The sequence below is a fragment of the Gadus chalcogrammus genome, chromosome 7 (genome assembly GCF_026213295.1).
Source record: "Gadus chalcogrammus isolate NIFS_2021 chromosome 7, NIFS_Gcha_1.0, whole genome shotgun sequence".
In the NCBI taxonomy this organism is placed as follows: domain Eukaryota; kingdom Metazoa; phylum Chordata; class Actinopteri; order Gadiformes; family Gadidae; genus Gadus; species Gadus chalcogrammus.
The window spans coordinates 15,225,194-15,251,762 of record NC_079418.1 but is presented as its reverse complement, the minus strand read 5'-3'; the positions used below and the strand labels follow the sequence as shown (position 1 = coordinate 15,251,762).

Here is a 26,569-nt window from a genome sequence, read left to right as displayed (position 1 = left end):
TGTGTGTGTGTGTGATGACAGCGATCAGGGTGGATGGATGAAGAGAGGGATGCTCTGTAGCGGGGTGGGAGGGGGGGGAGGCTGGGAGTAGGGGGGGGGGGGGTGGACCAGGGGCTGTTCCGAAATGACGTTTGTGTCTGAAATGCGCACAAAGATAAACGCTTTAAATATTCAGCTATCGCATTCCTCCTAATTGACCCTACACAATGTATCAAATCATCGTGTATTAGTAGAGTTGTATTATTAATATACAAGGTCATTGGCCGACGCCGAGGCTTTTCTACATCAACATAAGACCTGCAACCGCATTTTGATGCTGCGAACCTCCCGTTAGACAGGGGGCGCTGCTTTAATCCCATCCACTGTCTCTAGCAGTGTTGCCAGATTGGGCCAGATTTCCAGCAGAAAATGCAGTTTAAGATTGGGAGGGAAATTTGTACCAATCTGGCAACACTGGTGTGTAGGTCAGAACAAACACAACAGGAACAAGGTTCCCCGAGAAGGACAGAGCGACAGACCAGAGAAGTTCCTACTTGTGGCTCCGGACGTGACAGAAAGATGCTGACTAATATCTCCACTGTGCTGAGGACATGCGTCCAGAGAAATGTATGTACTTCTGCACAAGATCTGTGGTTCACTATGAATGGGATTTCTGCATAAATTCCGATATTCATAGGTCTTCTGACCTTGTCATATCCACCAGAGGCCGGTCTGTAGCTACCTGGGCTAGCGCCTCTGCAACTGCTGCTGGATGGTGTTTTTGTGTGTGATTTGTCGTTCGTACTCACATGATACTCCACTGACATTGGCTTTGTACACCGCGTCTTCCAAACCCTTTATTTGTGATAAAACAGCATACATATTCGAGACTTTGACATGGTAATAATAATGTTATAAACGCTGTCAACGCGGATGTGTGTATTGTATCTTTTGCCAATGTTGAATACGGCTGGTTGACCAGAGGTCATTTGTGCGGAAAAAGTATTTTATTAAAACCATCCTAACCTTCCCCTGTCAGGGGACCGCAGCGGTCGCGTCAGCCCGTACCTACGCTGACTTCACCCAGCAGGCTTCCTTTGAAATCAAGGTGCGCATTCAAACAAGCTTCCCCTGACCTATATTATTATCGTCGTGAAATCCGAGATCAACTCGCATCATGCATCTCTCTTAACTTTGGTTCATCCCCCTACGAGTAGAAATGTGACGTACACAAGTTGGACGAGTCCCCGGCCACGGAGGTGGTGATGACCCGGGAGGAGGGTCTCAAGTACTACCGCACCATGCAGACCATTAGGCGCATGGAGCTGAAGGCCGACCAGCTCTACAAGCAGAAGATCATCAGAGGCTTCTGCCACCTGTACGACGGACAGGTGAGGTTTCCTGTGTACTAGTTAGAAACGGCATATACAACTGGACATTTGACAACCTAATTAAGTGTACACCCCTGTTATGGTGTTACTCTTCCATATCCAGTGAGGCACTGGCTCTTGCAAAGACTAGATATTTCATGACCAATTATGTGCATCACATTTTGGAAAAATGTCAGAGCATTTGGGATTTTATTTTCTCTGTCTTTAAGACCTATGGATCATGGACCATGTGTTGTTACGTGTCCTGTAGGAAGCGTGTGCGGTGGGCATCGAAGCAGGCATCAACCTGTCAGACCACCTGATCACCGCCTACCGCGCTCACGGGTACACCCTCACAAGGGGCGGGACCGTCAGGGAGATCATGGCTGAGCTCACCGGTAGGTTGTCACTGGCACCGGAACCGGCAGAGGAAGTCAAGCATACTGCTTGATCTGGCTGTCAAATGATTTGTCAAGGAGTCTTGATGGCACATGCTGTCTTCCAGATGAGACTGTTCTCCTCGTGCCCTCATGCCACTATTCAGCATGTTGATGCTATGTTAACGTGTGTGTGTGTGTGTGTGTGTGTGTGTGTGTGTGTGTGTGTGTGTGTGTGTGTGTGTGTGTGTGTGTGTGTGTGTGTGTGTGTGTGTGTGTGTGTGTGTGTGTGTGTGTGTGAGTGAACAGTATGCATATGTAAACAGTATGCACATTCTGCACAAGACAACTTGTGCAGAATCATTATTAAGGCTAGATGGCCCTTTTCTGGACAGCACGTGTTTTGTAGGGGGGCATTGTAGATGGGTGGGGGCCCTTTTTTATGATGATGGTTTTCACCCCGTGCTTCTGTCTCCCTCCCCCAGGCAGGAGAGGAGGTATTGCTAAGGGCAAGGGGGGCTCCATGCACATGTACACCAAGAACTTCTATGGCGGGAATGGTATCGTTGGAGCTCAGGTAAGAGCTTCACATAACCTGCTCCTGAAATGATTGGTTGTTCTCTTTGACTCATTTATTAATTAATAACATTAATAGTAATAATAATGTTGAACAGTACTTTGTGATTGCAACAGGATATTATGATTATAAAATATGGGACGCCATAATTGTATTGCATTGGTTTGGTTGTTGAGAACCCCTGCTGTAGACTTTCTTGAGCACGATGGCTAACCCTTTTTCAGGAAAAAGAATATGAAACGACAGTTTCTTTTGTTAAAAGTATCATCTAAGTGCCAGAATGGTTAATCTGGATGTTGTCTGTCCACCCCAGGTTCCACTGGGAGCCGGCGTAGCTCTGGCCTGTAAAATCCAAGGGAATAACGAGCTCTGTGTCTCTCTGTACGGAGACGGAGCTGCTAACCAGGTAGGACTCACGTACTTGTATTTGTTTAACGACTAGTCTTTAACTACTGTAGTTTGTAATTAATTTGGAGATTAATCAGGATGTATGGGAAAATAGCTCGGGGCCAATGCATTTAATCAGAATCAGAATACAGAAAACTAGTGTCAATTATGCAAATCAAGTAATACATTTAACCATTGTTATATTTCAGCCGTGGATATATTCTTTTATTACTGTTACGGCCCAGCTCTTACAGGAAAGGGAAGCAGCAGAGAACCACATGGTGTTGTATTTATTGCTAGGTAGTTGTGAAAGATATATATATATATCAGTGGCGGCTGGTGGTTTTTAAAGTGAGGGAGGAAGGACTGCGCGCTTGGTTGCCATTGGCCTGCTTGCACTGTTGGTGTATGGTGGCATAAGAATGTGAGACTCAAGTTGTTTCAAGGTGTTTTGGTGAACTACAAAATAGCAGGGAGGGAGTTATGTGAATACAATTTATACAAAGCCACCAGTGGCATCACTGTAATTTGAGAAGGAAAGGATGCAAAGCATATTAGTCAAATCAGGCCTACTATTGATTTGTAAAAGTAAATAAAAAAATCTGGGCCTATCATTGGGTCTAGATCTCGACGGGTGTCAAGATCACGTTGGTGCTCACCAACGTGATCTTGACACTTGTCGTGGCGTTTGGTTGCCCTATCAAGATTTTCCACATCAGTGAAACCATGAACAGCCCACGTTGGAGATTTGCTATTATTCATAAGCAAACAGGGCCAGCAATAAAGTCGATTGCTTGTAATGCTACCAGTAAGCCATGCGTACCTAGCAAACCATGTAGCACTCACAACAATGACGTTGCCATTACTTCTGGTCTCCTTGATTTTGGGAAGTGGTCTACCTCTTTCTTTGGTCGCTAACTTAGCACTGTAACTCAATGAATTGAATGCTTTTTTTAATAAGACGTTAACAATGTCCTCCGTTTCCAATGTTTCCATTGTACATTTAGGATCTCGCTATCGCAGATTTCACTTGCTCTGCGTCTCTGACTGAGCACCGCGGCAATGCAGACCGGGTTTGTTATCGACAGCGTTGCCAGATTGGGCAGATTTCCCGCCGAATGATAATTTTTCCAGCCTAACATGGTTAAAAGTAGCCCAATTGGGTGGGAAATCTGACCAATCTGGCAACGCTGCTCAACATCCAGGGATCCTGCTTATTGGTTCACAGGCAGACGGATAGATTTTTGCGCGAATCAGACCCCTTAAGGTCCCACCCACTCAGAGGAGGACTTTCCTCCTCTCTCCCATTGAAACCCATGTTATCCACCGGCCGCCAGTACTTTCGGGGAAATGAATGGGAGTCAACGGAGGGCGACGGAGGACCTTCCTCCCTGAAGTAATTGTCAATAAGCGATAGGGGGTGCTAATGTCCCTTTACCCAGGGAAACGAACATTATATATTCAAAGGCAATAAAGTAGTCATATTTAAGGGCATTAATTCATTACAATAGTCTGGGCATCTACATTTTTTATTCTCAACAATGTTAGGGAGGATCTTCCTCCCTCTCCTCAATGGAGAAGCCTCCACTGATATATATATATATATAGACATCCCAAAAAAGTCTCTAAAACGACCTGTGCTTTGATTCACGCTGAGGACTAAAAGAGATCTAAAGCCGTGAAAGACTAGGACCATCGGCGGTCCAAGTCTAGCAGTTTAAACTGAAATCTGAAACACTGGAACAAAAGCATTAAAGAGGAGCGATACCCGGGCTCCAGTCGGTAACTCTGCTACACCTGGGCGAGTTGGACCGCTGAGTGAGGCCTTCACGCCCCGCTTTAGAACGCTTTATGCTCTGTATGGGCTTTGAGGGCAGTAGCGAAAACTAAAGAATTAGAGTTATTCTAATTCGTTAGTGGCCTTTATTCTGCTGAATTGATTGTGCCACATTTGTTCTAAACACTGAAAAACTTAATTCACATGTCCCACATCATATTTGATTGATTTGCGGGAATCGATTAAATGATGCACAATACACGCAATCCTGTGTTAAAATCAGGCCCTGGAACGGTTAAAGAGGAAAATCAGAACCCTTTCCATAGTCACGGTCGGGGCATGTATGTATTGTTCCCTTCATTTGCCTCACAGATTTCAGTCCACGGCATGCAGAGCCTTCAAATAAAGTTATTGGTGGATTACAATATCCAGTGGTCCTTCTTAGTTGACACGGAATGGTGTGTAGTCGCTGTCCTTGCAGGGCTCAAGACATTTTCTACTGGTGGCACTGGTGCTATAAACTTGTTTATTTGGTGAGGCCTGTCACGATAACACATTTTTCTGGGCGATTAATTGCCCCAGGAATTATTGCGATAAGCGATAATATTGCCGTTTTTCAACTAATATAATGATAAAGTACACCCTTTCGAAGATCAATAAACCTTTATTTTTTAAAGAACACTGGAACTGGACGTCTGGAAGACATTTAAAATATCCAGAATAAATTAACAAAACAACCAAAAACAATCTATTATTAACAAAAAATGCTCTTGAATAAAAACCAAACACCACCAAAAACAATAAATAAAATTGAAACACTAAATAAAAAGGATGTAAACACGAATGCGCCAGGACTCCGCGCGAGTCTGCAGCCAAGACTGGTGGGAGAGACTGGTCTTACAGAAATTGAGTGACCAGGAATCCTCGAAGGTCCATTTGCGAACTACTGCAGCTGCCATCTCTCTAAGTTAAGAAGTATTTTAACGTTCAGCCTGCAAAAGTACTAGTAGTAGCCTACTCATTTACAGTTATCTCGGAAGAGCGCGGACACTACGATACGCGAACACGTCATTAATAAACACCCATGTGTCCCGTCGCTTAGCAACCGGACACGCTTACCGGACTACTTTTACGGAGTGATAACAAAGACGTGAATCAGGCAATAAATCCACTTTCCTTGACAGCGGTGAAGTTCGGTGTGCTTAAAAGTACCTACCGACGGAGCTCAGTGGACCAATTGCGAACTACTGCGGCTGCTCTAAATTAAACCCCAATCTATTCGGAATAAGCGCATGCATGGCGATTAAAATGGACTACACCTCCTCTTCTATTCGGCATAGAATCTATGCCGAACAGATAATTGTATTCCGAATGAGGCGTATACATGATCATTTTCTGCGGAACAGATGTGTCCATGTCAACGCGGCTACTGACACTTGACGAGGGGGTTTACTCGTTGTGCCCTGTAATTATGAGCCGGAGCCCGATTTCAACCCGACATTTGTTACTTAGGCCTACCCTGCTAAATATATATAATATATATAAATATATATAATGCATAGAACACCGGTCACTATCGGGAAAATAAGCCCCGACAGGGCGAACAGGCGACCGACGCGCAGCGGAGGTGTCTTGCTTCACCCAGAAGGGGCTTATTTTAGATAATGACCGGCGACGTTCTATACTACATCATGCCGCTTATTACAAGGCTACTTGCCAAGACGAAAAAATAACTTCACATGGTGTGTCTTTTTACAATTTATTCGTTAGCAGCATTCGTAGTGTTGATCAGCAGAGAAATAGTCCTTCAAAGACGTTGACGTTGCTTAGCAAACGAAGACGCTGGGGTTGACAAGTTACCGGACTATCTATGCAAGTGAACGGAGCGTTCCACGGCATTGAGAAGACCCGTGTAATAAAGGCCTATAATATTTCTGTTTATGGCATAGATTTCTTCTCAGATTAGGCCAATAAAGCAATGATTTAAAAAAAAGCGGAAATTATTGCGGCCGGCAAAAAATTATCGCTCATTTTAATTTATCGCGCAATTAATTGATTTATTGCATATCGCGACAGGCCTAGGTGACACCCTTACAAATTTAGTTGCACCCCTTTTTTTCACTGTTTTATCGCAGTGTTTGCTCGTCCTTTGTCAGGTACCATCCATGAAGTGTGCATTGCATATATTAATTTGTCATGTACAGTATGTCATACTGCTAAATGCCCTAAATGAAAATCTACTGTTGGCGCCTTGACATCTCTTTCCTCACGAGCCAACTATTCGCTCACCCCCTCCTATATCAAAAAGCTCTACCTGCTAATTATTAAAAAAAAAATCTATTGCTCCGTTATCTATAATACTGCACTCATTCGCATCTTGAGCAGCACTAGTGCTGCAGTGCAATTTGATTGCAACTTTGTACAATGTAACTGAGTTACAAACTTGTGGTTTTCAAATCAAAGCCAGAACAAGACCTGAAAACCAATTGGACCGTTTCAGAAATGAATCGTCTTCGTCGCGACAGCCCTATTTAAAAATGTTGGATAGTGGCGATAGGCTGCATTGTTTGGGTTTTAATATATATTTAGGTTTCTACAGACACTTGTGTCCGCCCCTGCTTTAACAAAAATATACCTTAGTGAACCCTAAACGTGACCACAAAACCATGACGAGAACCAATCCATCCCCACCATGTTATAATTGATCATTGAGTTCTTACTCTACGAGTGCAGCCAGCAAAGGGGAAGCCATGCATAAACCGACCGATCTGTTAACACGGAGCCTCCTTCGCATCACAGGGTCAGATCTTCGAGGCGTACAACATGGCGGCTCTGTGGAAGCTGCCTGCCATCTTCATCTGTGAGAACAACAAGTATGGCATGGGGACTTCAGTGGAGCGCTCCTCCGCCAGCACCGACTACTACAAGAGAGGAGACTACATCCCTGGTCTGAGGGTAAAGACTGCCCTCAGCCACTGCTGGTTTTTGTGTTTTTTGTACATTTTGTGAACTCACCCTTACGAAGCCTGCATGGGATAGTTAGAGAAGCCTAAAAATAATGTTCACTCTGATAATGGTTAATAATAAGCTAATATGGTCGTTTTTTTTGTTTCTAAGGTGGATGGTATGGACCTCCTCTGTGTCCGAGAGGCCACGAAATTCGCAGCCGATCACTGTCGAGCCGGAAAGGTAAACGATTCAATTCATTATTTAGTAGTCACATTTCAGTAAATGCACTGTTGAGTCATCGATCAGTCATCCGTGCCGTCAGCACTGAGCTCCGCTGCCTCTGCCTCACTACCAGGGTCCCATCCTCATGGAACTGCAGACCTACCGTTACCACGGACACAGCATGAGTGACCCAGGTGTCAGGTAAGGAGCCACCTCTCCATATAGACTCCTTCAGCAGTATCCAAAGTTACTAGTATTAATAGCCAATTCTAGTGTTTGGAACGGCATTTTATTTTATTTTTTTACCAAATGTTTACGGATGAGATACTGAGAGTAGCAATATGTCCAGGGGTGCACATAATCTGGGATGCGTAACGTAACTTGTGTCACTACAACACTTTTGCGTAACTAACGGGTGAATGAAGAAAATTGAAATAACAAAATACATTAAGCAGATACTTTGGTACCTGCAAAGAAAAGGCAAACGGAGCCGGAGCAGAAGAAACTATTATTTTTTTTGAAAAGAGGCGCCAAGGCAAGATGTGGCGTGGCTCGAAAATAATGATAAGTGCCCTGAAATGTGCGCTCATGTGCACTGTGTGCGCTGCAAAATCAGCTGAGCTGTGAGATGTTGGTCCGTGGTCAAGCTGCTGCAGTTTTATAAAAAAAGGTGGTGCAAAAAACAATGCTGTGCTTAAGAAGTTGTGTATTGAAAATGGAATCTCCTTTATGAAACTGGCTACGTTTCATAAGATCAGATGTTACATGTGGGGCTATGTGGGGTGCATACCAAACACCATCTCCCGGTACTCACCTGAGTAACTCACTAAAAAAATGATGTGCACCCCTCAATTTGTCAATTGCCATCTACCTGCAAATTCTTTATTATTTTAACCACGTATCACTGGTATGCAATGAATCTGTATAAATAGCGAAACTTGATTTGTATTGCCTCCTAACCCTAAGTCCATGTTCTCTGCGTGTGTCCTCTGACAGCTACCGTACCCGTGACGAGATCCAGGAAGTGCGCAGCAAGAGCGACCCCATCTCCATGCTGAAGGACCGCATGCTCAGCAACAACATGGCCAGTGTAGATGAGCTCAAGGTAACCTGGGACCCTCCCCTTACCTTCCATTACTGTCACCCTCAAAACCTTAGTCTGATCAGTCTGATTCTGCTTTTCTCTAAAAGAGTGATCAAAGGCTATGATTGAGCCATAGAAAAGGGCCTCAACGCAGGATATGCAACCCACATTGTGCGATGTAGCGAATGATCGGCCACAGATATTTTTATTCCACCCTAATCAGTTGACTCAAAAACTATTAGTTAACAGTTTAATGGGAGATGAGCGGGAGCGTTTTTTAATGACTAAATGGCGTAACCGAAGTGTTACCTAAAGCGAGTTCAGCCATAGTACTTGCATGTCAGCATAGTTTCTACGATGTGAAGCAAAGGCTTGACTGAAACCTAGACTTAATAACAGTGCTGTCCGCTGTAGCTGGACCCCTGGTCTGAGCTTGTGAGTTAAGCCGTAGACAGCGCTAATTAGATGGGAGCGGATGTCACAAAGAGTCAGTGAGTTACGGAACTTTCCCTTGCATACTGGTCATATATTTTGTTTAGTTTTCGCCCAATTTATTATTCCCGATGATACATTACAACTACTTTGCCCGTGTGCAAAACTACATAAAAAACACATACATTAATATAATGTGTCATATAAATGTAATAACGTTTAGACAATGTGTGGCTACTAATAAGCTTGTCTGTCTGCGGCCGGGCTTTCTCTCCTGTCCTTCCCCTTTCGGTCGGCTCTTTTAATTTAATTTCTTCCTTCCTTTGTGTAGGAGATCGACGTGTCTGTGAGGAAGGAGATCGAGGACGCGGCGCAGTTCGCCACCACGGACCCCGAGCCCCCGCTGGAGGAGCTGTGCAGCCACATCTTCCACAACGAGCCCCCCATGGACGTACGCGGCGTCAACATCTGGAGCAAGCTCAAGTCCAGCAGCTAGTGGAGCTCTCTCTTCCTAGTCTCCCTCTCTCCTCTGTCAACCGCTCTCCATCACGATAAAGTAACACCTTTCTCAAGTCACATGCCTCGTTCCAGCCCCTTCCAGCAGAAACAAATTCTCTACATGTTTGTTACACCAGTCCGGAGTTTTATAGTCAATGATGTGGTTCGGGGTGATGGGTTGGCTGCATCCTCGCTGTCTTTCCAGTTGGACTAGCCTTTAATGAACACAAGTCTGTATTGAGTGTCAAAACAGTTTTGAAGTTGAGCTGAGGATTTCTCCGCCTAAAACCGGCCTTGATGCAGCCAATCTAAACACTGGGATCATTTGTCAAGAAGGTTGTATCTAAAGATAAAGTATTTGGATGAGGTTTGATGCTACTGGTGCAGGAGTCATTGTAATGAATGTTTGAGGTTAAGTCACTATTTCAGTTAGAGTTAGTTAATAAGCCATGGTGCAAGAACAGTCTCAAAGCTCTAGATCATAACTCAATAAGCAAAAAGAAAATGTCCTCCTTAGGGGAAATGGTCAAATGTAGGCTGCGCAATTAAGGGAAAAATAATAAAGTTTACTTTTATCGGTTCATCTTGCCAAATCTGAGGTGTTGCTGTAGTTGCTTTTCAGAGCGTGATTTCGATTTCAAACACTCCGAGTTGTTTGCCCTTGTAGATTATTTGTGCAACACTATTTACGGTTTCAAAATGTACATTCAGTGACTGAGGAGGGGATATGAGCTTGTGACCATATGCTGCCTTTTAGCAAGACTTTTGTTTTAAAAAATTGGAAAATGTTCCCATTTGAATACATTACTCTAAGAGACAATTACAACTAAATTGTATACCATTGTCTTGGTTTGAAGATAAATATTGTAATGGAATACTTTATCTGAAAATATAAAATATGGGGCACATGTTGGCCGATTTAAGGGACCCCTATTTGTTTAAATTATTAAAAGAAAGGTAAATGCCATTCCATAAAATATTTGAATTGTGGTTCTTGGTACTGGGAAGGTAAATATATATGGTCACATACGCTGTTACGGTTAAGATGTCACAGCAAGAAGCAATGTTGCATTGACACCATGTTTTATTATTGACCGTATGTATGTCCTGAATATTAAAATAATATGTTGAAAGGTTCGCATTGTGAATGTTTGTTCTCTATTCTGGAACGTCAGTGAAATTACATTTTGTTCTACAAATTGTGTTGTCTCAAGTCACAAAGTAATAGTTTTGTTCAAAGTCAAGTATTCAATTTTTTTTTAATATATTTAATATTACTTACATCCTACGATCTTTATATACCATTTCCAAAAAACACTTCCCCTCTGTTTCCCTGTCAGTTTAAATCATATAATTATGGACTTTTATTGGGAAATGCAATACCGGAAGAAGTTCAAAATGTGGCGCTATACGCGTTGCCCTCAGGGTATCCAGAGACGGTGACGGTTGACTACTACGTGTTGTTGTAAACGCGGCACCATGGAAGTGAGGGGCAATCCGGGCACCATGAGGGGGCTTTTTTACACGCTTTGTGGCCTTCTTATCATTACCAAGTTTAGTTCTGCAGAGGAACGAGCCAACGGCAAAAAGGAGCAAGAATGCCACAACTATGCGGGAGGACATGTCTACCCGGGGGAAGCTTTCCGTGTCCCTGTGTCAGATCATTCCCTGCACCTCAGCAAAGCTAAAAGTAAGCTCTTTTTAAATTTCGTTATCCATTCAAGCTAGTTATGGGATGCCTATGAATGTTGTCCCAGGAGGAATAGTGTTGACTCTGCAGCAGCTGATGCACGGTGCTAGGGCATGTGTCCCGTTAGTAGCAGTGCAGTGCACCATAAGGAACAATAGATAAAAACAGCTTGCAAATCCCAGTAACTTCTGTCCTAATTGTAAACACTGCATACACATGGTCGAAAATAAAATGTCCATCCCTGGTGGCTTATCATTTAATTTGCTAGGGCATAGTTATGAGGCTACCTTTCATACATATGGCTGTGAGAAGACACGTCATTCTACAAAACTCGGGGGGGGTTTGGATGTCGTACACCAACAAATATCATCTCTATTATGGGCGGTGAAATTCTATGTAAGAATGTAGGTCATCATGAAGCCATTTTTTCTTTCCTTTTAACATAAATAAGTAGGTATGTCGTTGAAAAAACGACATTGTTTCATTGGTGGAATTTCTGTGAATGTCCCATAACTGGTATTAACCCTTTATGTGTGGTTGTTTTTATAAATTCATTATTTTTTTATGTTTTGCCTCTGAAAGTTTCCAAACCATCACCACACTGGGAAGGAACAGCTGTCATCAACGGTGAATTCAAAGAGCTGAAACTGACAGACTATAAGGGAAAATACCTTGTCTTCTTCTTCTACCCCCTGGACTTGTGAGTCGGATTCTGCACTCACAGCTTTCATTTTAGCTTCTTCTTAAACACAGAGTCCTAATGTAACACCATCCTGTATTCTTCCACAGCACATTTGTCTGCCCCACTGAGATCATTGCATTCAGTGATCGCGTCCACGAGTTTCATGCCATCAACGCGGAGGTGGTCGCCTGCTCCGTTGACTCGCAGTTCACGCACCTGGCCTGGTAAAACAGGCTAATACATTAAAACCGCTGTCCTATTTTTCATTGAACTTAACTTTATGGCAAATGGGCATGTGGCCAATATTTTACTGACGGGGAACAGTGGTAGCTTTATCAAATGCTTTCTGACTATTGCTGTTCAAAGTCTACTTCTTGTGATGTAGAAAGAGGAATCATTTATTGTAATGGATGAGTATTATGAGCAGGATGAAGATGCAATACTGCAATGGTATTCTGTCCCAAAGTGTCCCCTGTATATCTGTCGATCGCCTAATGAATTGTTCCCATTGGGATCTACAGTATGTCTTTGTTACCTTTTCCTATCAGCTAACCAATTAACACAAATTATTTGTATTAAAAGGATCAACACGCCCAGGAAGCAGGGCGGACTGGGAACCATGAAGATCCCCCTGTTGTCTGACCTCACACACCAGATCGCCAAGGACTACGGCGTGTTCCTTGAGGACCAGGGACACACACTGAGGTATGACATCACCACACAGTCACCGGGGGTAGGATACCCTCATTAAAACACTGAGGTATGACATCATCACACAGTCACCGGGGGTAGGATACCCTCATATACACACTGAGGTATGACATCACCACACAGTCACCGGGGGTAGGATACCCTCATTAAAACACTGAGGTATGACATCACCACACAGTCACCGGGGGTAGGATACACTCATTAAAACACTGAGGTATGACATCACCACACAGTCACCGGGGGTAGGATACACTCATTAAAACACTGAGGTATGACATCACCACACAGTCACCGGGGGTAGGATACACTCATATACACACTGAGGTATGACATCACCACACAGTCACCGGGGGTAGGATACCCTCATTAAAACACTGAGGTATGACATCACCACACAGTCACCGGGGGTAGGATACCCTCATTAAAACACTGAGGTATGACATCACCACACAGTCACCGGGGGTAGGATACACTCATTAAAACACTGAGGTATGACATCACCACACAGTCACCGGGGGTAGGATACACTCATTAAAACACTGAGGTATGACATCACCACACAGTCACTGGGTAGAATACCCTAAAGGTGCGTTCACGGTCCTGGGGATAACGAGACGACTCGCCAGTGATGACGCTCATGCTTCCGCGTGTTCCCGACAGCGACCGTTCACGTGCACTGCGTTCGGAATCTAAAAGTTCCTTACAGCAGGTTTTTTTATCCGATATAAAAAAGTCTGAACCAAACAGAAATTAGTAGGATCAGTGTCAAGTTCGAATGCCTTTTATTTCCTTGTAGCCTATCACCTACTATCCTTTTGCTTTGATTTATGAGAAGTACATTGTATTGCCTGGAAGGCTACAGTACACTTGCCCTTATCTAGAGCTGGTTTACCAGTACACAGCGTTTAAAACTGAGCAAAGTCGATGCCAACAGACGGTTGCAAAGTCAATCAATAGTAAAGAATGTGATATGATGGTTGATTCTTTTATGTTGAATAAAATGTTCATGTTCCGACATGTTTATGCGCGTCACTAGTAAATCATACGTCACCAACTGGGCAACTCTGTTATCAATATCTGGCCCCAGTTGCCGAACGGAAGTAGAACCATAAGAGTGTCATGACGTGTGTCGTTCACGAGAACTTTCCTAAACACTGAGGTATGACATCATCATACAGTCACTGGGGTTAGGATACCCTCATAAACGCACTTAGTTATGACATCACACAGTAACTTGGGGTAGGATGCCCTCATATACACCCTGAGGAATGACAGAAAAAATAAATTGAATCCAATTTTGATAATCAATTAATCACTGAAGGTATTTATCAAGTAGAAAACCAAACATTTTCTGCTTAATGTAGTAGTCCAATTCAAATATTTGCTTCATGGATCATTTTAAAAAGAATAGTTGATTTTCTTAACGGCTGATAGTCAGATAAAGCAGGCACGTTTAACACATCACTTTGGACTCTGGTAACTTGTGGTGGCCTTTGCTATCATTGAGACTTTTTATAGACAAGGAAGGATTGACTATAAAATGTATCTATAGTTCCAGCCAGACAGGGATAATAAGTGCTCTCAAATCCTGAACGATAATTAAAAACCCACCACAATCTCCTAATCATTTAATTGCAAATGAGACATACGTTAGAGATTCATTAACATTTTAGTTCATGGATATGCACTTTCTTTAGTTGGTATTAAAATCAATTCTGTCAAGAAGGAGTTGGCTAAATTGATGTCCATCACTTTTTTCAAACCCATCCACTAGATGGGTGCAAACGGCAAGCCACAATCGAATAAGCGTGGCTTCCTTTGTAGTTTAAATGTTTAAGGGCATTGACCACTAGTAGATAATGGGCTAACACAGCGAGCTTGCTTGTTTCAACACTTACTTTGAAATACACATCACAGACGTTCACATGTCTTGAGAAGGTCTTGTCAGGGTCACGTTGTGGGTGGTTTTTGAGTGGCCGTGTGTTGTGCTCTAGGGGTCTGTTCATCATCGACGATAAGGGAACGCTGAGACAGATCACCATGAACGATCTCCCTGTCGGACGCTCTGTGGACGAGACCCTACGATTGGTCCAGGCCTTCCAGTACACAGACAAGCACGGAGAAGGTCCCGCACACTACACTTTATTTACCTTTTTAGCATATGAAATGCTGTACATTCAACAGAAAAAAATTATAACCACTTAAAACGGAGGATGATTTTTATATATAGCGTGTGTTTTTCTCTAACTTTTTAATTTTGTGTCTTGCAGTTTGTCCTGCGGGATGGAAACCAGGCAGTGACACGGTAAGTGTCTAAATTAAGTGTTTGTGCCTGTCCGCTAGGCCTTTCTTTAGTACTAATTGCTTCATTCTCTTTCACAGATCATTCCGGACCCCTCTGGAAAGCTCAAATACTTTGATAAACTCAATTAGGCCATTAGCGACCTAAAATAAAAACCCTCTTGTAAGATGTTGTTTGTGTTGTATTTACTAAGAGAGATGTACCTTTTTTTTTATCTTGTCATTTCACCAGCCAAATGAGCACTTGAACATCGAAGAGAAAATAATCTACAAAATTGCTCCTTGTCTCAAAATACTCAAACTTAGTTTGAGTATTTTGTCATGCACTGCTTAAACTCCTCATAGGATCATAAAAATAATGTATAAATGGATCGAGAAAGTTAAGGAACATGCATTTCAAGATGTGTTTATTCAAAATAAATTGGGTAATCAGGCAGCAGCATTCTAGCCTTTCTTGTTCACAGAAATGCAAGATCTGCTGATTCTGCTGTTTCCGATGTCCTCTTAATAATAGAATAAGAACATTGTAACCTAGCCCTATGAGCTACATCCGACCCAATCAATTTACTTTACGACATGAATTTGAGGAAAGGAAACTAGATGTAAGCGTCTATAGGCGGTTAGTTATACAATTGACACTATTACCCTGACAATTTTTTTATTACCGTGTCATCATCGGTCAGGCTCACATGACAGTACACGCGCTGTCTACGGATTATGCTAATTATTAGAGCACCGGATGTGACTCATTTGACGTCATAAAGAGCGGAGATGTTGATCTTTAAGTGTTTACTTTCGTAAAATCTAATAGTCTAATGTGGGGCATTCATAACCACCGCAGACCAAAAAAAGTAGGTTAACACTTTTTTTTTTAAATCCAACGAATATTTTGGATTCAATTGAATCGCAGAGTTCAACTGAGTTTTGGTTCTTCAGAAACGATTTAGCGATTCACAAGGTCTCGTAAATCATTAACACATTTCTTCAGCGGTCAGGTAAAATGCGTGAACAACATAAAGATAAGGAAGTATAGGGGGAAGCACATCATCCGTGCGCAGTGTACCGCTGGAGGAGTACTACATGCTAATGAGTCCGCTACTGCTTTCTGGTCAACAGGAAGAGCGTCCGTCAGTCCGCCTCGGAGAAGGCTCAGCGCAACACGCACTGACTCCCATGTAATTCCATATTATTTGTTTTTTCTCTTTTTGTCGGGGGATGAACTCCTGAGGATCGAATGAAGAAACAAGTTTTACACATTTTTACGTTTAGAGGAATTATCAGTAAAGGTAAAAAAGGTAAAAAGAGAAAATGGCTAACTTCATATTACGAAAGGCCGAACCCAACGACGTGTCCGATATATTGCGAATGATCAAGGTAATTACGATACGTTTTCTCTTTCGGTTTAATGTTTATGACGACTACAGAGTTTTTAGGGATTTCTTGAATAATAGGTTAATGTTTTTATCTTTGACTTTCTATCTATCGCTCTGCTAATCGAAGGAACTTGCTAAATATGAAGAAATGGAAGAACAGGTCATCCTAACCGAGAAAGGTGAGTGTTTCCTCATTAAATCTCCTTTGGATTAATAAGGCCCCGTAATGAAAAGTGGTATTCACTATGGATATCCTAACAGAACTGCTCGAAGACGGATTTGGCGATCACCCTTTCTACCACTGTTTTGTTGGCGAAGTCCCGAAAGAAAAGCAAAGCTCAGAAGGTATACATACTTTTGTTTCCCCTTTCTTCAATGCATAAATATATCTGCTGTTTTGATGTAGTCCTTATAACCTAACGTCGAAAATAAACCAGTTGATTGAGTGGAAGCATTTATATTTTTCTTATTTCAGGCTTCACTGTGGTGGCCTTTGCCATGTATTACTTCACGTATGACCCTTGGATTGGAAAGCTTCTCTATTTAGAGGACTTCTATGTCATGGAGGAGTTTCGAGGTAAGTTAATGATATAGACTTACAGTGCATAGTTCACTGGATCCCAGTTAGAAGCATAATCCATGTCTTATAACAGCAAGTGTGACATGTCTCAGATAGTCTGGGTTGATTACTATTTTAATTTGTAACTTTTTGTGGAAGCTCAGTTTTTTTCTCTGTATAGATGGCCACTTTATACTCACTATTGGTCACTTTTGATGGTGTAATCATTTTGCTATCCTGTGCTTTAGCTGTCCGGCTAATTTGAAGACTACATTTCCTGTGTGTGATTGCTAACATTTATTTTATTTTGAATTTTAACAGGTTTTGGCATGGGCTCCCACATCCTGAGACTCCTGAGTGAGGTATGAAGGCCTTCATGAATTAGCCGCCAACCGTTGATATATATGTAACCAACTCTGAGCTTACTCAGCTAGCATTAATGTTAGCCATGTTCAGATTCTTAATGGATACCGTACAGTAATTCATCAATCCTGAAGGAAATTGGCACAAACTCTCTACAACAGATGGTGAATGATAATATAAATACAAAAAAAGTAATAAGGGTAAAATTATAAAGAGAAATTAGCATATGAAATATAGAGTTGTGAATTGGCAGAAAAAAGATATGAACATATATGTTGCTTGAACTGAGTGGCTCAAATACTTAGATATTGCACAGATATGGCGTAGACAGTAAGTTAAAGATGTGTTGTGTGTGTGTGTGTGTCCTGCGTTGTCCAGACTGCGGTGAAGACCCGCTGCAGCAGCATGCATTTCATTGTGGCCGAGAACAACACTCCGTCCATCGAGTTCTACAAGCGGCGTGGAGCCTCCGACCTGTCGAGCGAGGAGGGGTGGCGCCTGTTCGCCATCGACAAGGAAGACCTGAAGAAGATGACCACCCCAAAATAAGAGCTGATTCAACATGATTGATTAGTAATCTAGTGGATGCCTGCAGTGATTTGCTAGGCTTACAATAACTGCATTAGTCGAAATGTTGTTTTTTCTTCTTTTATGTGTAACCATTAAAAATGGGGTATTTGTGGAACATAATCTAAGAAGGGAAATTATCAATGATAGAAAGGGAGTATGAAATGCTTCAATATAGCTAATATAAATGTAATATTCAATAGTTATTATGACACTTAATCAATGTGTTTTATTATACTTTGACACTATTTTAAACCCTTATGTTGTGTTCAGACCGTAAACTAGTATGCTGAAGTATTCAACATGTCAATCATTAATAAATCATAAAAATGACTAAAGCTGAATGGAATATATAATATAACTAACCCTTTGGGTGATATGCCCGATTAAAAACTAACACATTAACTTTGACCTTTGTTGCTTGGACGCATGTCTTATGCACACTGATCAGAGTGATCTATCATTTGTTTTATCTTTCAACGTATTCAGTTGTGTCTGCTTGTTAAACTTATGTATTGGCAGTTTTTTTTAATGTAATGGAATATTTGATTTTTTGCAAAAGGTAAATATTGATTTTTAAGGCTTCATTAAAGAGATGTACACACACCCACGACTTGCTGGCATGTTATTTGTTGAAACGTTCGACCACTACCATGATTTTTTTAATATAATTTTTGCAAAGTGTGTCCAATATAATGTTTATAATATCTTCACCTATTATATTAGAATTGTAATTGAACATGGAGATAAATAGAACATGAGAACAACATTGTGTACATCTGTCAGTTGAGGATATTTAGGATAATGTGTCAATATAAGATATATTTTAATTCGATTTGTATAGAATCATTTACCGGACACATTGGGATGAGGCAAACTGCAAATGGTGGACATATAGCCATGCCATTAAAAAAATAGGATTTGTGCTTTAGGGCCAGGTTACCTGGCTAAACGTGACCTGAACATAATGTTATTTATTTAAACCTTTTTTGGGAAGGAGAAAAAAACGGTTTGAAAATGATGGCCTTCAACTCGGTGGCTACCAGTTGGTTTTCCACAACCCTTCCGCATTTTCCTACAAGTTTGTGGCTGTGACGTGTAGTGCTGACGGCGGCCTCGGAGCCGGCGGAGCAGGGGGCTGTAGCATGAGAATATTTGGCTTTAGACGTCCGAGTTTCAGTGGAGCTCCCTAAACAATCGGCCCCTCCTTCTCTGCCTCGCTCTGGCCCGCCCTGACGATACCAAATTCCCGATCCAATCCTGCCCGAGTCTGGGGAAACAAGGCGGCCTAGGGAAACCGAGAAGCGGGTAGAGGCCATCCTTCCCGCATAAAACTGGTATGCATGCATTTTTCTCGCATTATTTAGAGACCACGGTAGGCCTTTGTGCACATTGGTCTCCGGGTACCCGTGAGACATCGTATGCGCTTTGTTTTTATTCTGTGGGAGAGGCCAGGGCCTTCTTTAGGCCCAGGCCTTTAGTGAGAGGCCGTAACCATCAGAGGGGGCCTAAGCTAGCTATTTAGCCCGCTCGAAACAGGAATTTGTACGTTGCTTTGATTGCAATTCAATTAAATATTTGCGTTGAAACGGTGTAATGCACAGCGCAATGGTTTATGTCTTGAAAACGGGTATTGTTTCCACCGTTCTCTAATTACATGCTGCTGTTGGCTATTGCTAAAAAATGGCGCACGGATCACGGCAGTGTCGGACATTAGTCGTGCAAAAGGCGTCCCTGCACCCGTGCTAACATACACAGTATATGGTCACATCAGGGGTAAGTGCGCTGCTGGATACAAACGTTTACTAAGCCGGGGAGAAATGCAGTTTATTATCATCACAGGTGTCCCGCATTACCTATTTTGTTTATAGGTTTTCTGCCGCCGTCCCATAATTAGCTCTATTTTTGCTAAGGTAGATGGACTACGATACACTTCGAATGCTATATGCATCCGTATGCTAGTTTTTAATTAGCATGTTAATATTAAAGCGTCGTTATTAAAAAGCAAGCGAGCATCTTTCATACATCTCTGCACTGCGTTCTGCTGCTCACGCGCTTGTGCGCAGTCCAGATACACACCGTTGTCATTTCCCACCTGGAGGTGGGGGATGGTTCTTGCAGCGATAATTAAATGGCACCCCGCCGTCCTCTCTTAAAATCCTTTCTCAATACAACTGTCTCTCAAAGACCATTGTTTACAACGCTCTTTACACTCCTACTGTCGCGCATCTGCCTTGGATAAATGTAGGCTACAAGCAGGACAATGTCTTTGCTTTGAGAATGCATTGTCCCCTGTAGGCAATTTCGTTTTCAAATACTCCCCCTGCCGCAGAAATAATAAAGCCTGTGTTAGCTAATGGTTACAGCATTGCACTACTAAACGCATATTTTGCGTTTCATAAAAAATTATGTTGTAGGGTATTAAACAATTCAGGCCCATACACGTTGCTTTGTATGTTTTTGTATTCCTTCATATCATGCAGCATAAATGCTAGCCAGTTTTCTATTTTAAATGTCTATCATAAATGGTTTCACGATGTAGTAGTGCTAGCTGTGCATGTTTTTGCATTAGTGTGTGAGATTTATAGGCGTAAAACATTTTTCTTACTTAGTATTAGATCACCTATTCATCACATCAAAAAAAATGAATCGTAATGTACACTTTAGTTACGTTTGCACTACTTTCACTGGTAGCAGACCTTAGCGCCAGGCCACAAGTGCAAGAGGCACAAAAATGCTTGTCCAGTGACAACAAACATGGACCCAATGTTGTGAAATCTGTCCAATCACACACAGATGAAACCTCATCTTGTTGGTGACCATTGTTGGATTTATCTAGACCGTGATCTAAAGTGTACTCATTTTTTTTTTTTTTACCCATTGTTTACATACTGGTTTTTCGCCCTCGCTCCCTTTTGCTCACCTCAAGGCGGTGTTTGCACGTGTCCGGTTCTGTGCACCTTTTAAAAGCTACTTCCGTGGTTTCTTTGAGGGCAATCGTCTCTGATTTATGAAAACAAATAGTTTGATTGTCTGTCTGAAGGCAGGACGTTGTTGTTGGTGTGGTTGTTGTGTGTGCAGCGGACGTGTGTTGTGTTATTAAATGCTCCGACAAATCTTCCCTCGTTCACAGCCCTCCGGAGACAAATGCAGTGCGAGGACAATGGATGAGGATGACGCCCGGCTCGCAATACACACTCAGGAGCCCAAAATAATCCTGCACGGATCGGGTAAAACCTCACTCTGCTACTATATACTGTTACTATACTGTTGCAATACACACTAAGGAGCCCAAAAGAATCACTTAGTACTAGTACTAATACAGCTACTACTAATACTACTGCTACTACTACTACTATATCTTTATTACTTCTAAGACTGTTACAAAACACTCATGAGTCCAAATGAATACTGTACGGATCACCTAATACTACTCGTACAACTACTACTAGTACTACTCCTACTACTGTACTACTACTACTATATCCTATTACTTCTATTACTGTTACACTATAACCCTGCACAGATCGGATACTAATTCTAAATACTGAATGCTGTTACAATGCACTATTACTATACGATTGCTATATACTAAGTAAACACTCTTACTTTATATCAGTACTATACAAGTACATTCTGTTACTATATACATACAAATAGACTATGGTATACTTCCGAATTGTTACTTTCTACTGTTACTGATATGCATAATAGTATACTTATTCCATAACACTTTTACTGTATATACAGTTACTATACACGTTATTCTAGTATATCGTATTCGATATATGTAGTCCTACGTTTAGTCCTACGTTTGAATAGCTCAATATACTAATGAAACAGTGCATATCTCGGTGAGTACCCCCCGTCCGATACGTGTGGCTGCCTGGTCGTGAAGCCCTTCCTGTCTCCCCTCTCCCCCAGATGAGGGTTGCGCCGGTGGGCAGGAGTTTGTCGTGGAGCTTCAAGAGACGGTGCTGGTGTCGGAGGGCGAGGGCGAGGGCATGGCGGTGCATCGCTTCGCCTCCGAGGAGCTGGTGATCCAGGACGCGGTGGAGGACGTCGTGTCCGACTACGTGCACTGCGAGGAGGACGAGGACGTCGCCGTGGAGACGTGCGTGATGGCCCTGGAGGGCGAGGAGGAGGACGAGGACGAGGAGGGCGTTGCCATGGAGGACGGCCTGGACCACGAGCAGCAGGAGGACGACCCGGACGGATGCGGGGACTACCTGATGATATCGTGTAAGGTTTTTTTCCTGTGAAAATGATTGGGTCAATTTGTTATCACAAGTGTAACCGATCCATACTATGGTAGGAAATATAAGTCGAAAGGCTGGAATTAAAATAAAATGTATCTTAGTATTTAGGCTTTTGTGGTCCGAATGCAGTATTTAGTATCTGGCAAACCAGACATTGTACATCTATAGTAACCCAGTTAAGTCTTGTTTTAACACACCCTCTCTATCGCTCTCCCTTCGACCAGTGGACGAGGCCGGCAAGATGGTGTCGGATGATGGGACCGAGGTGACGGTGGAGGGGGCGGTGGAGGACCAGGAGGTGGAGAAGGATGAGGACGGCCAGGAGGTCATCAAGGTCTACATCTTCAAGGCAGACTCTGGGGAGGACGACATGGGTGAGCGCCGGCAGCAGGAAGTCGCGCTTAAGCTTGAATTGTACTGCTGAAAGGCTGGTGAAAGAGTAGGGCGTAAGGGTGACATTGATGATGCGGCCTAGGCTGTAGGCGGCGCTACACAGAATTATAATTTCACATAAACTATTGAGTCAGGGTTCGAAAAATTGAACCCGGGATATTTATTGGCTGTATTTATTGGCTAATATAGTTTGTTCACTGTTTCAGGAAATTCATTTTGGATGTATATCTTGAACTATGATAGTATAATTGGGTAGTAATTTTCTGTTTCAGCCACCAGAGAATTAATTTTGTGTTGTCAGTTGTGAGTGTTGTCAGTATAAACGGATTGTTGTTTCTGCAGGAGAATCTGTTGACATCAGCGATGGCGACACAGAGAGCATGGCCCTAACGGGGAACCAGCCAATCAGAGAGAAGATGGTCTATATGTCCGTGGGTGACTCGCACCACCATGGAAACCATAGTATGTCCACATCTAGCATTTATTATTCATCCATTAAGCTGACACTTCATCCAAGAAAACTTTCAGTGAATAAAATAACCTAATAATAAATGAGCTGGTTTGGGTTTGGGATGAGCTGCAGGTAGACTGTTGATCGTGGGGATCAAACCGAGCAGCTTTTAACTGGAAGTCAAGAGTCTAGACACTACACTACTCACAATCGACATGCCTTATCTGGAGGAGGCACTGTTTTCTAAATCCTTGATCCTTGATCCTTGATCTTTGAGATAGCATCCTACAAGTAAAATGTATGTTGATGTTTATATTGAAGAATGTGAACATGTCCTTTGTGAACATTGATACAAATATCAAATGTGTGTGTGTGCTGCAGGCGCAGAGGAGAGCGAGAGCTGTGAGAACCGGAACGGAGCTGCCAGCGCGCTGCTCCACATTGATGAGTCGGACGGCGTGGACGACCTGAACCGCCAGCGCAGCAAGAACAGGCGGCGGTCAGAGCCCCGCCAGGTGCAGACAGGTAGGGCTGATGCCGTCGACGACCAGAGTGTCTGCCTGTGTCTGCCTACGTTCCCCGTTTTCACCTGTTTCTCTCTTCCCCCCCCTCCCCCCCTCCGCTGCAGCCATCATCATTGGGCCCTACGGCCAGCCCCTCACCGTCTACCCCTGCATGCTGTGCGGCAAGAAGTTCAAGTCGCGGGGGTTCCTGAAGCGCCACACCAAGAACCACCACCAGGAGGTGCTCACCCGCAAGAAGTACCAGTGCACCGACTGCGAGTTCACCACCAACAAGAAGGTGAGCCTCCACAACCACATGGAGGTGCACACGCTGAGCAGCAAGGCGGCGTTCGAGTGCGAGGCGTGCGGCAAGGAGTTCCACCAGCAGGCGGCGTTGTTCTCCCATCGGCTGCAGCACCACCACCGCGAGCCCAAGGGCCAGCCGGCCTCGCCGCCTCCCGCCAACAAGATGCACAAGTGCAAGTTCTGTGACTATGAGACGGCGGAGCAGGGCCTGCTCAACCGCCACCTGCTGGCGGTGCACAGCAAGAGCTTCCCGCACATCTGCGTGGAGTGCGGCAAGGGCTTCCGCCACCCGTCGGAGCTCAAGAAGCACATGCGCACGCACACGGGCGAGAAGCCGTACTCGTGCCTGTACTGCGACTACAAGTCGGCGGACTCGTCGAACCTGAAGACCCACATCAAGACCAAGCACAGCAAGGAGATGCCCTACAAGTGCGAGCGCTGCTTCCAGACCTTCGCCGAGGAGGAGGAGCTGCTGCAGCACGCGCTCACGCACGAGGAGAACAAGACGCACCACTGCGACCACTGCGACCACAAGAGCTCCAACTCCAGCGACCTGAAGCGCCACATCATCTCAGTGCACACCAAAGACTATCCCCACAAGTGCGCCGTGTGCGGCAAGGGCTTCCACCGGCCGTCGGAGCTGAAGAAGCACTCGCTGTCGCACCGCACGAAGAAGCTGCACCAGTGCCGCCACTGCAACTTCAAGATCGCCGACCCCTTCGTGCTCAGCCGCCACATCCTGTCGGTGCACACCAAGGAGCAGCAGCAGCAGCAGCAGCAGCAGCAGCAGTCGTCGCCGGAAAAGGCGGAGGTCAAGAGGACGGTGGAGGCCCCCCAGTCCCCCCCGCCGCCGCCTAAGAAGGCGGCCGCCGGCGGGGCGGGCGGGGTCGTGCCTCCGTCGACGCCGCCCGCCCGGGTGAGCGCGGCCAGCCTGGCCAGCAGTGTGACCGTGGTGATGGGGAAGGGGCAGAAGGAGTGCAGGATCTACCAGTGCCAGTACTGTGACTATAGCACGGGCGACGCGTCGGGCTTCAAGCGCCACGTCATCTCCATCCACACCAAGGACTACCCGCACCGCTGCCACATCTGCTCCAAGGGCTTCCGCCGGCCCTCGGAGAAGAACCAGCACATCCTGCGGCACCACAAGGACGTGGTGCAGGAGTGATAGACGCAGTCGGGGTACGCCAGTAAAGGACACCCCGCCCCCTCGTAGCCCGGGAGCAGCCCCCCCTTCAGACTCCTCCAGGATCAGCGACCCCCTCTGGCGCTCGGTGGGGCGCTGCACTTAGTCCGTTCGTTGTTGTTGTTTTCCTGCTCCTCCTAAACCAGCCTTCCGTCAGACAATTGGTCGTCAGAAACGTGGGAACGTGTACATACCGTTGGGCTCTCGTCTGACAGAACAGGCCGGGGGGGTGGGGTTGGGGGGGGGGGGGGGGGGTGGTCCGTGTGAGGCTTGCACTTCGGACTGCATGTCTGTCGGTGTGCATGACACATGCAAGGTGCGGAGAACCTCATTTTGTAGATACGCCCTGTTTTTTAGGTTGTTTTACAGGTAACATACTGCTCTAAACCACACTGGTCCGGATTATTTCTGCCGTCACAAAACACACAACATGTTACACAAGGAAACATTAGCATTTTCACACACGAGACGTCATGTTTATGGTTGTGAAAAACCTTTTCAAAAGCACTTGCCAATTTTTATTTTGTAATACGATGATGGATGCAGTAATGATTTGGTTGTTTCTTTGTGCTTCCATCGGCTTCCAACTAATTGTCTAACGTTGTTCTTCCCACGTCTCGCAAAAATATATAAAAGGCGCAGATCGTACAAAAATGAATTATATACTAGTTAACCTTCAGGCATCTTGTTTTAGGATTGACTTGGTGATATGAAATACTGAAACTGTCACAATAGAAAATCAACCAGTCCATGCCCAGCTAAAGGACTTGTGTAGTCCTCAATATATTCAATCATTACACTAATATCCCCATTCTCTGCCTCGTACGTCGGAGAACAGCCCGTCGTGTTTAAATTACGCCATAACCGGTGGTGTTAGGGGATTAACGTCAAATTAAAAAAGTTTCCTTTTTGTTTTTGATGTTTATACTGCAATAAAATGAGTGGGTGATACGATCAGCGGTGTCTGTCTGTGGGAGCTGACATTGTCACGACCCACCACATCGTGAGGATTTCTTTCTGTCGGGCCTTAATAGGGTTAGATAACGGTAAACATGGTGCAACGTTTTTATTAAAGAGACAAACGGAACTCATGTCCGAGTGATTGACGATGAAGTCATTGTCGATGGAAAGGGAACTGTGTTGTTAGGCTCAGCGCCAGGGTCTGATGGTGTATCTCTGTACTATGGCTTTTACTTTTTATTTCACCTGTGACTTTTTTTGTTTTTATATTTATTTCATCATTTACAATGTGTTGTATAGTTACATGTAACTAGACTTCTATGGGACGTAAATTATTGTTTTGTACACAACTCTGTAAAAAGTGTGTAGATGTAAAACACTTTACAGAAACAAAATCAAAACTGTGTTGTTATCGATGTACTTCAATGTATTTGTTAAGAAAAAAGGTAATAAAAGCCAAGTATTTTACCTGCATGTTGGAATATTTTATATCACATCAGCAAGCTTTGTAATAACTTCCTCAAAATTATAAAAAAAAATGTTTCTTAGTCTTAGTGACCGTGATCCATTTTAAACCCATCTTTCGATTGAAGACAACGAATATGCACCAAATAGT

General features: G+C 43.8%; 4 protein-coding genes across 4 annotated transcripts; all 4 read left to right on the top strand.

Annotated features, from left to right (window-relative positions):
- The first annotated feature begins 459 nt into the window (after window positions 1-459).
- pdha1a (pyruvate dehydrogenase E1 subunit alpha 1a) lies at window positions 460-10,841 on the top strand. Its single transcript, XM_056595661.1, has 11 exons — window positions 460-606; window positions 1,019-1,087; window positions 1,197-1,370; window positions 1,621-1,747; window positions 2,212-2,303; window positions 2,617-2,709; window positions 7,267-7,422; window positions 7,585-7,656; window positions 7,772-7,839; window positions 8,635-8,743; window positions 9,486-10,841. Exons 1-11 carry the CDS (start codon window positions 559-561, stop codon window positions 9,648-9,650), a joined length of 1,173 nt encoding a protein of 390 aa, XP_056451636.1. The 5' UTR covers window positions 460-558; the 3' UTR covers window positions 9,651-10,841.
- Window positions 10,842-11,046: 205 nt separating this feature from the next.
- Window positions 11,047-15,207, top strand: prdx4 (peroxiredoxin 4). Its single transcript, XM_056595662.1, has 7 exons — window positions 11,047-11,342; window positions 11,925-12,042; window positions 12,132-12,248; window positions 12,607-12,729; window positions 14,730-14,860; window positions 15,006-15,040; window positions 15,118-15,207. The coding sequence occupies exons 1-7, from the start codon at window positions 11,132-11,134 to the stop codon at window positions 15,166-15,168; spliced, it is 786 nt and encodes a 261-aa protein (XP_056451637.1). The 5' UTR covers window positions 11,047-11,131; the 3' UTR covers window positions 15,169-15,207.
- Window positions 15,208-16,124: 917 nt separating this feature from the next.
- On the top strand, window positions 16,125-18,506 carry LOC130386644 (diamine acetyltransferase 1-like). Its single transcript, XM_056595663.1, has 6 exons — window positions 16,125-16,410; window positions 16,537-16,588; window positions 16,671-16,754; window positions 16,885-16,986; window positions 17,290-17,330; window positions 17,710-18,506. The coding sequence occupies exons 1-6, from the start codon at window positions 16,345-16,347 to the stop codon at window positions 17,878-17,880; spliced, it is 516 nt and encodes a 171-aa protein (XP_056451638.1). The 5' UTR covers window positions 16,125-16,344; the 3' UTR covers window positions 17,881-18,506.
- Window positions 18,507-18,702: 196 nt separating this feature from the next.
- Window positions 18,703-26,439, top strand: LOC130386641 (zinc finger Y-chromosomal protein 1). Its single transcript, XM_056595660.1, has 7 exons — window positions 18,703-19,235; window positions 21,032-21,128; window positions 21,823-22,140; window positions 22,382-22,531; window positions 22,893-23,012; window positions 23,383-23,526; window positions 23,630-26,439. The coding sequence occupies exons 2-7, from the start codon at window positions 21,062-21,064 to the stop codon at window positions 24,973-24,975; spliced, it is 2,145 nt and encodes a 714-aa protein (XP_056451635.1). The 5' UTR covers window positions 18,703-19,235; window positions 21,032-21,061; the 3' UTR covers window positions 24,976-26,439.
- Window positions 26,440-26,569: the final 130 nt, after the last annotated feature.

Excerpts from the sequence above, each read along its gene's own strand:
- pdha1a (XM_056595661.1), top strand. The coding sequence starts at position 559 with ATGCTGACTAATATCTCCACTGTGCTGAGGACATGCGTCCAGAGAAAT. Across the intron at positions 607-1,018 it reads GGACATGCGTCCAGAGAAAT|GGGACCGCAGCGGTCGCGTC; the intron begins GTATGTACTTCT and ends TTCCCCTGTCAG. Across the intron at positions 7,423-7,584 it reads ACTACATCCCTGGTCTGAGG|GTGGATGGTATGGACCTCCT; the intron begins GTAAAGACTGCC and ends TTTGTTTCTAAG.
- LOC130386641 (XM_056595660.1), top strand. The coding sequence starts at position 21,062 with ATGGATGAGGATGACGCCCGGCTCGCAATACACACTCAGGAGCCCAAA. Across the intron at positions 22,141-22,381 it reads GGACTACCTGATGATATCGT|TGGACGAGGCCGGCAAGATG; the intron begins GTAAGGTTTTTT and ends CCCTTCGACCAG. Across the intron at positions 23,527-23,629 it reads GCCCCGCCAGGTGCAGACAG|CCATCATCATTGGGCCCTAC; the intron begins GTAGGGCTGATG and ends CCTCCGCTGCAG.
- prdx4 (XM_056595662.1), top strand. The coding sequence starts at position 11,132 with ATGGAAGTGAGGGGCAATCCGGGCACCATGAGGGGGCTTTTTTACACG. Across the intron at positions 11,343-11,924 it reads GCACCTCAGCAAAGCTAAAA|TTTCCAAACCATCACCACAC; the intron begins GTAAGCTCTTTT and ends TGCCTCTGAAAG. Across the intron at positions 15,041-15,117 it reads GGAAACCAGGCAGTGACACG|ATCATTCCGGACCCCTCTGG; the intron begins GTAAGTGTCTAA and ends TCTCTTTCACAG.
- LOC130386644 (XM_056595663.1), top strand. The coding sequence starts at position 16,345 with ATGGCTAACTTCATATTACGAAAGGCCGAACCCAACGACGTGTCCGAT. Across the intron at positions 16,411-16,536 it reads ATATATTGCGAATGATCAAG|GAACTTGCTAAATATGAAGA; the intron begins GTAATTACGATA and ends TGCTAATCGAAG. Across the intron at positions 16,987-17,289 it reads TGTCATGGAGGAGTTTCGAG|GTTTTGGCATGGGCTCCCAC; the intron begins GTAAGTTAATGA and ends GAATTTTAACAG.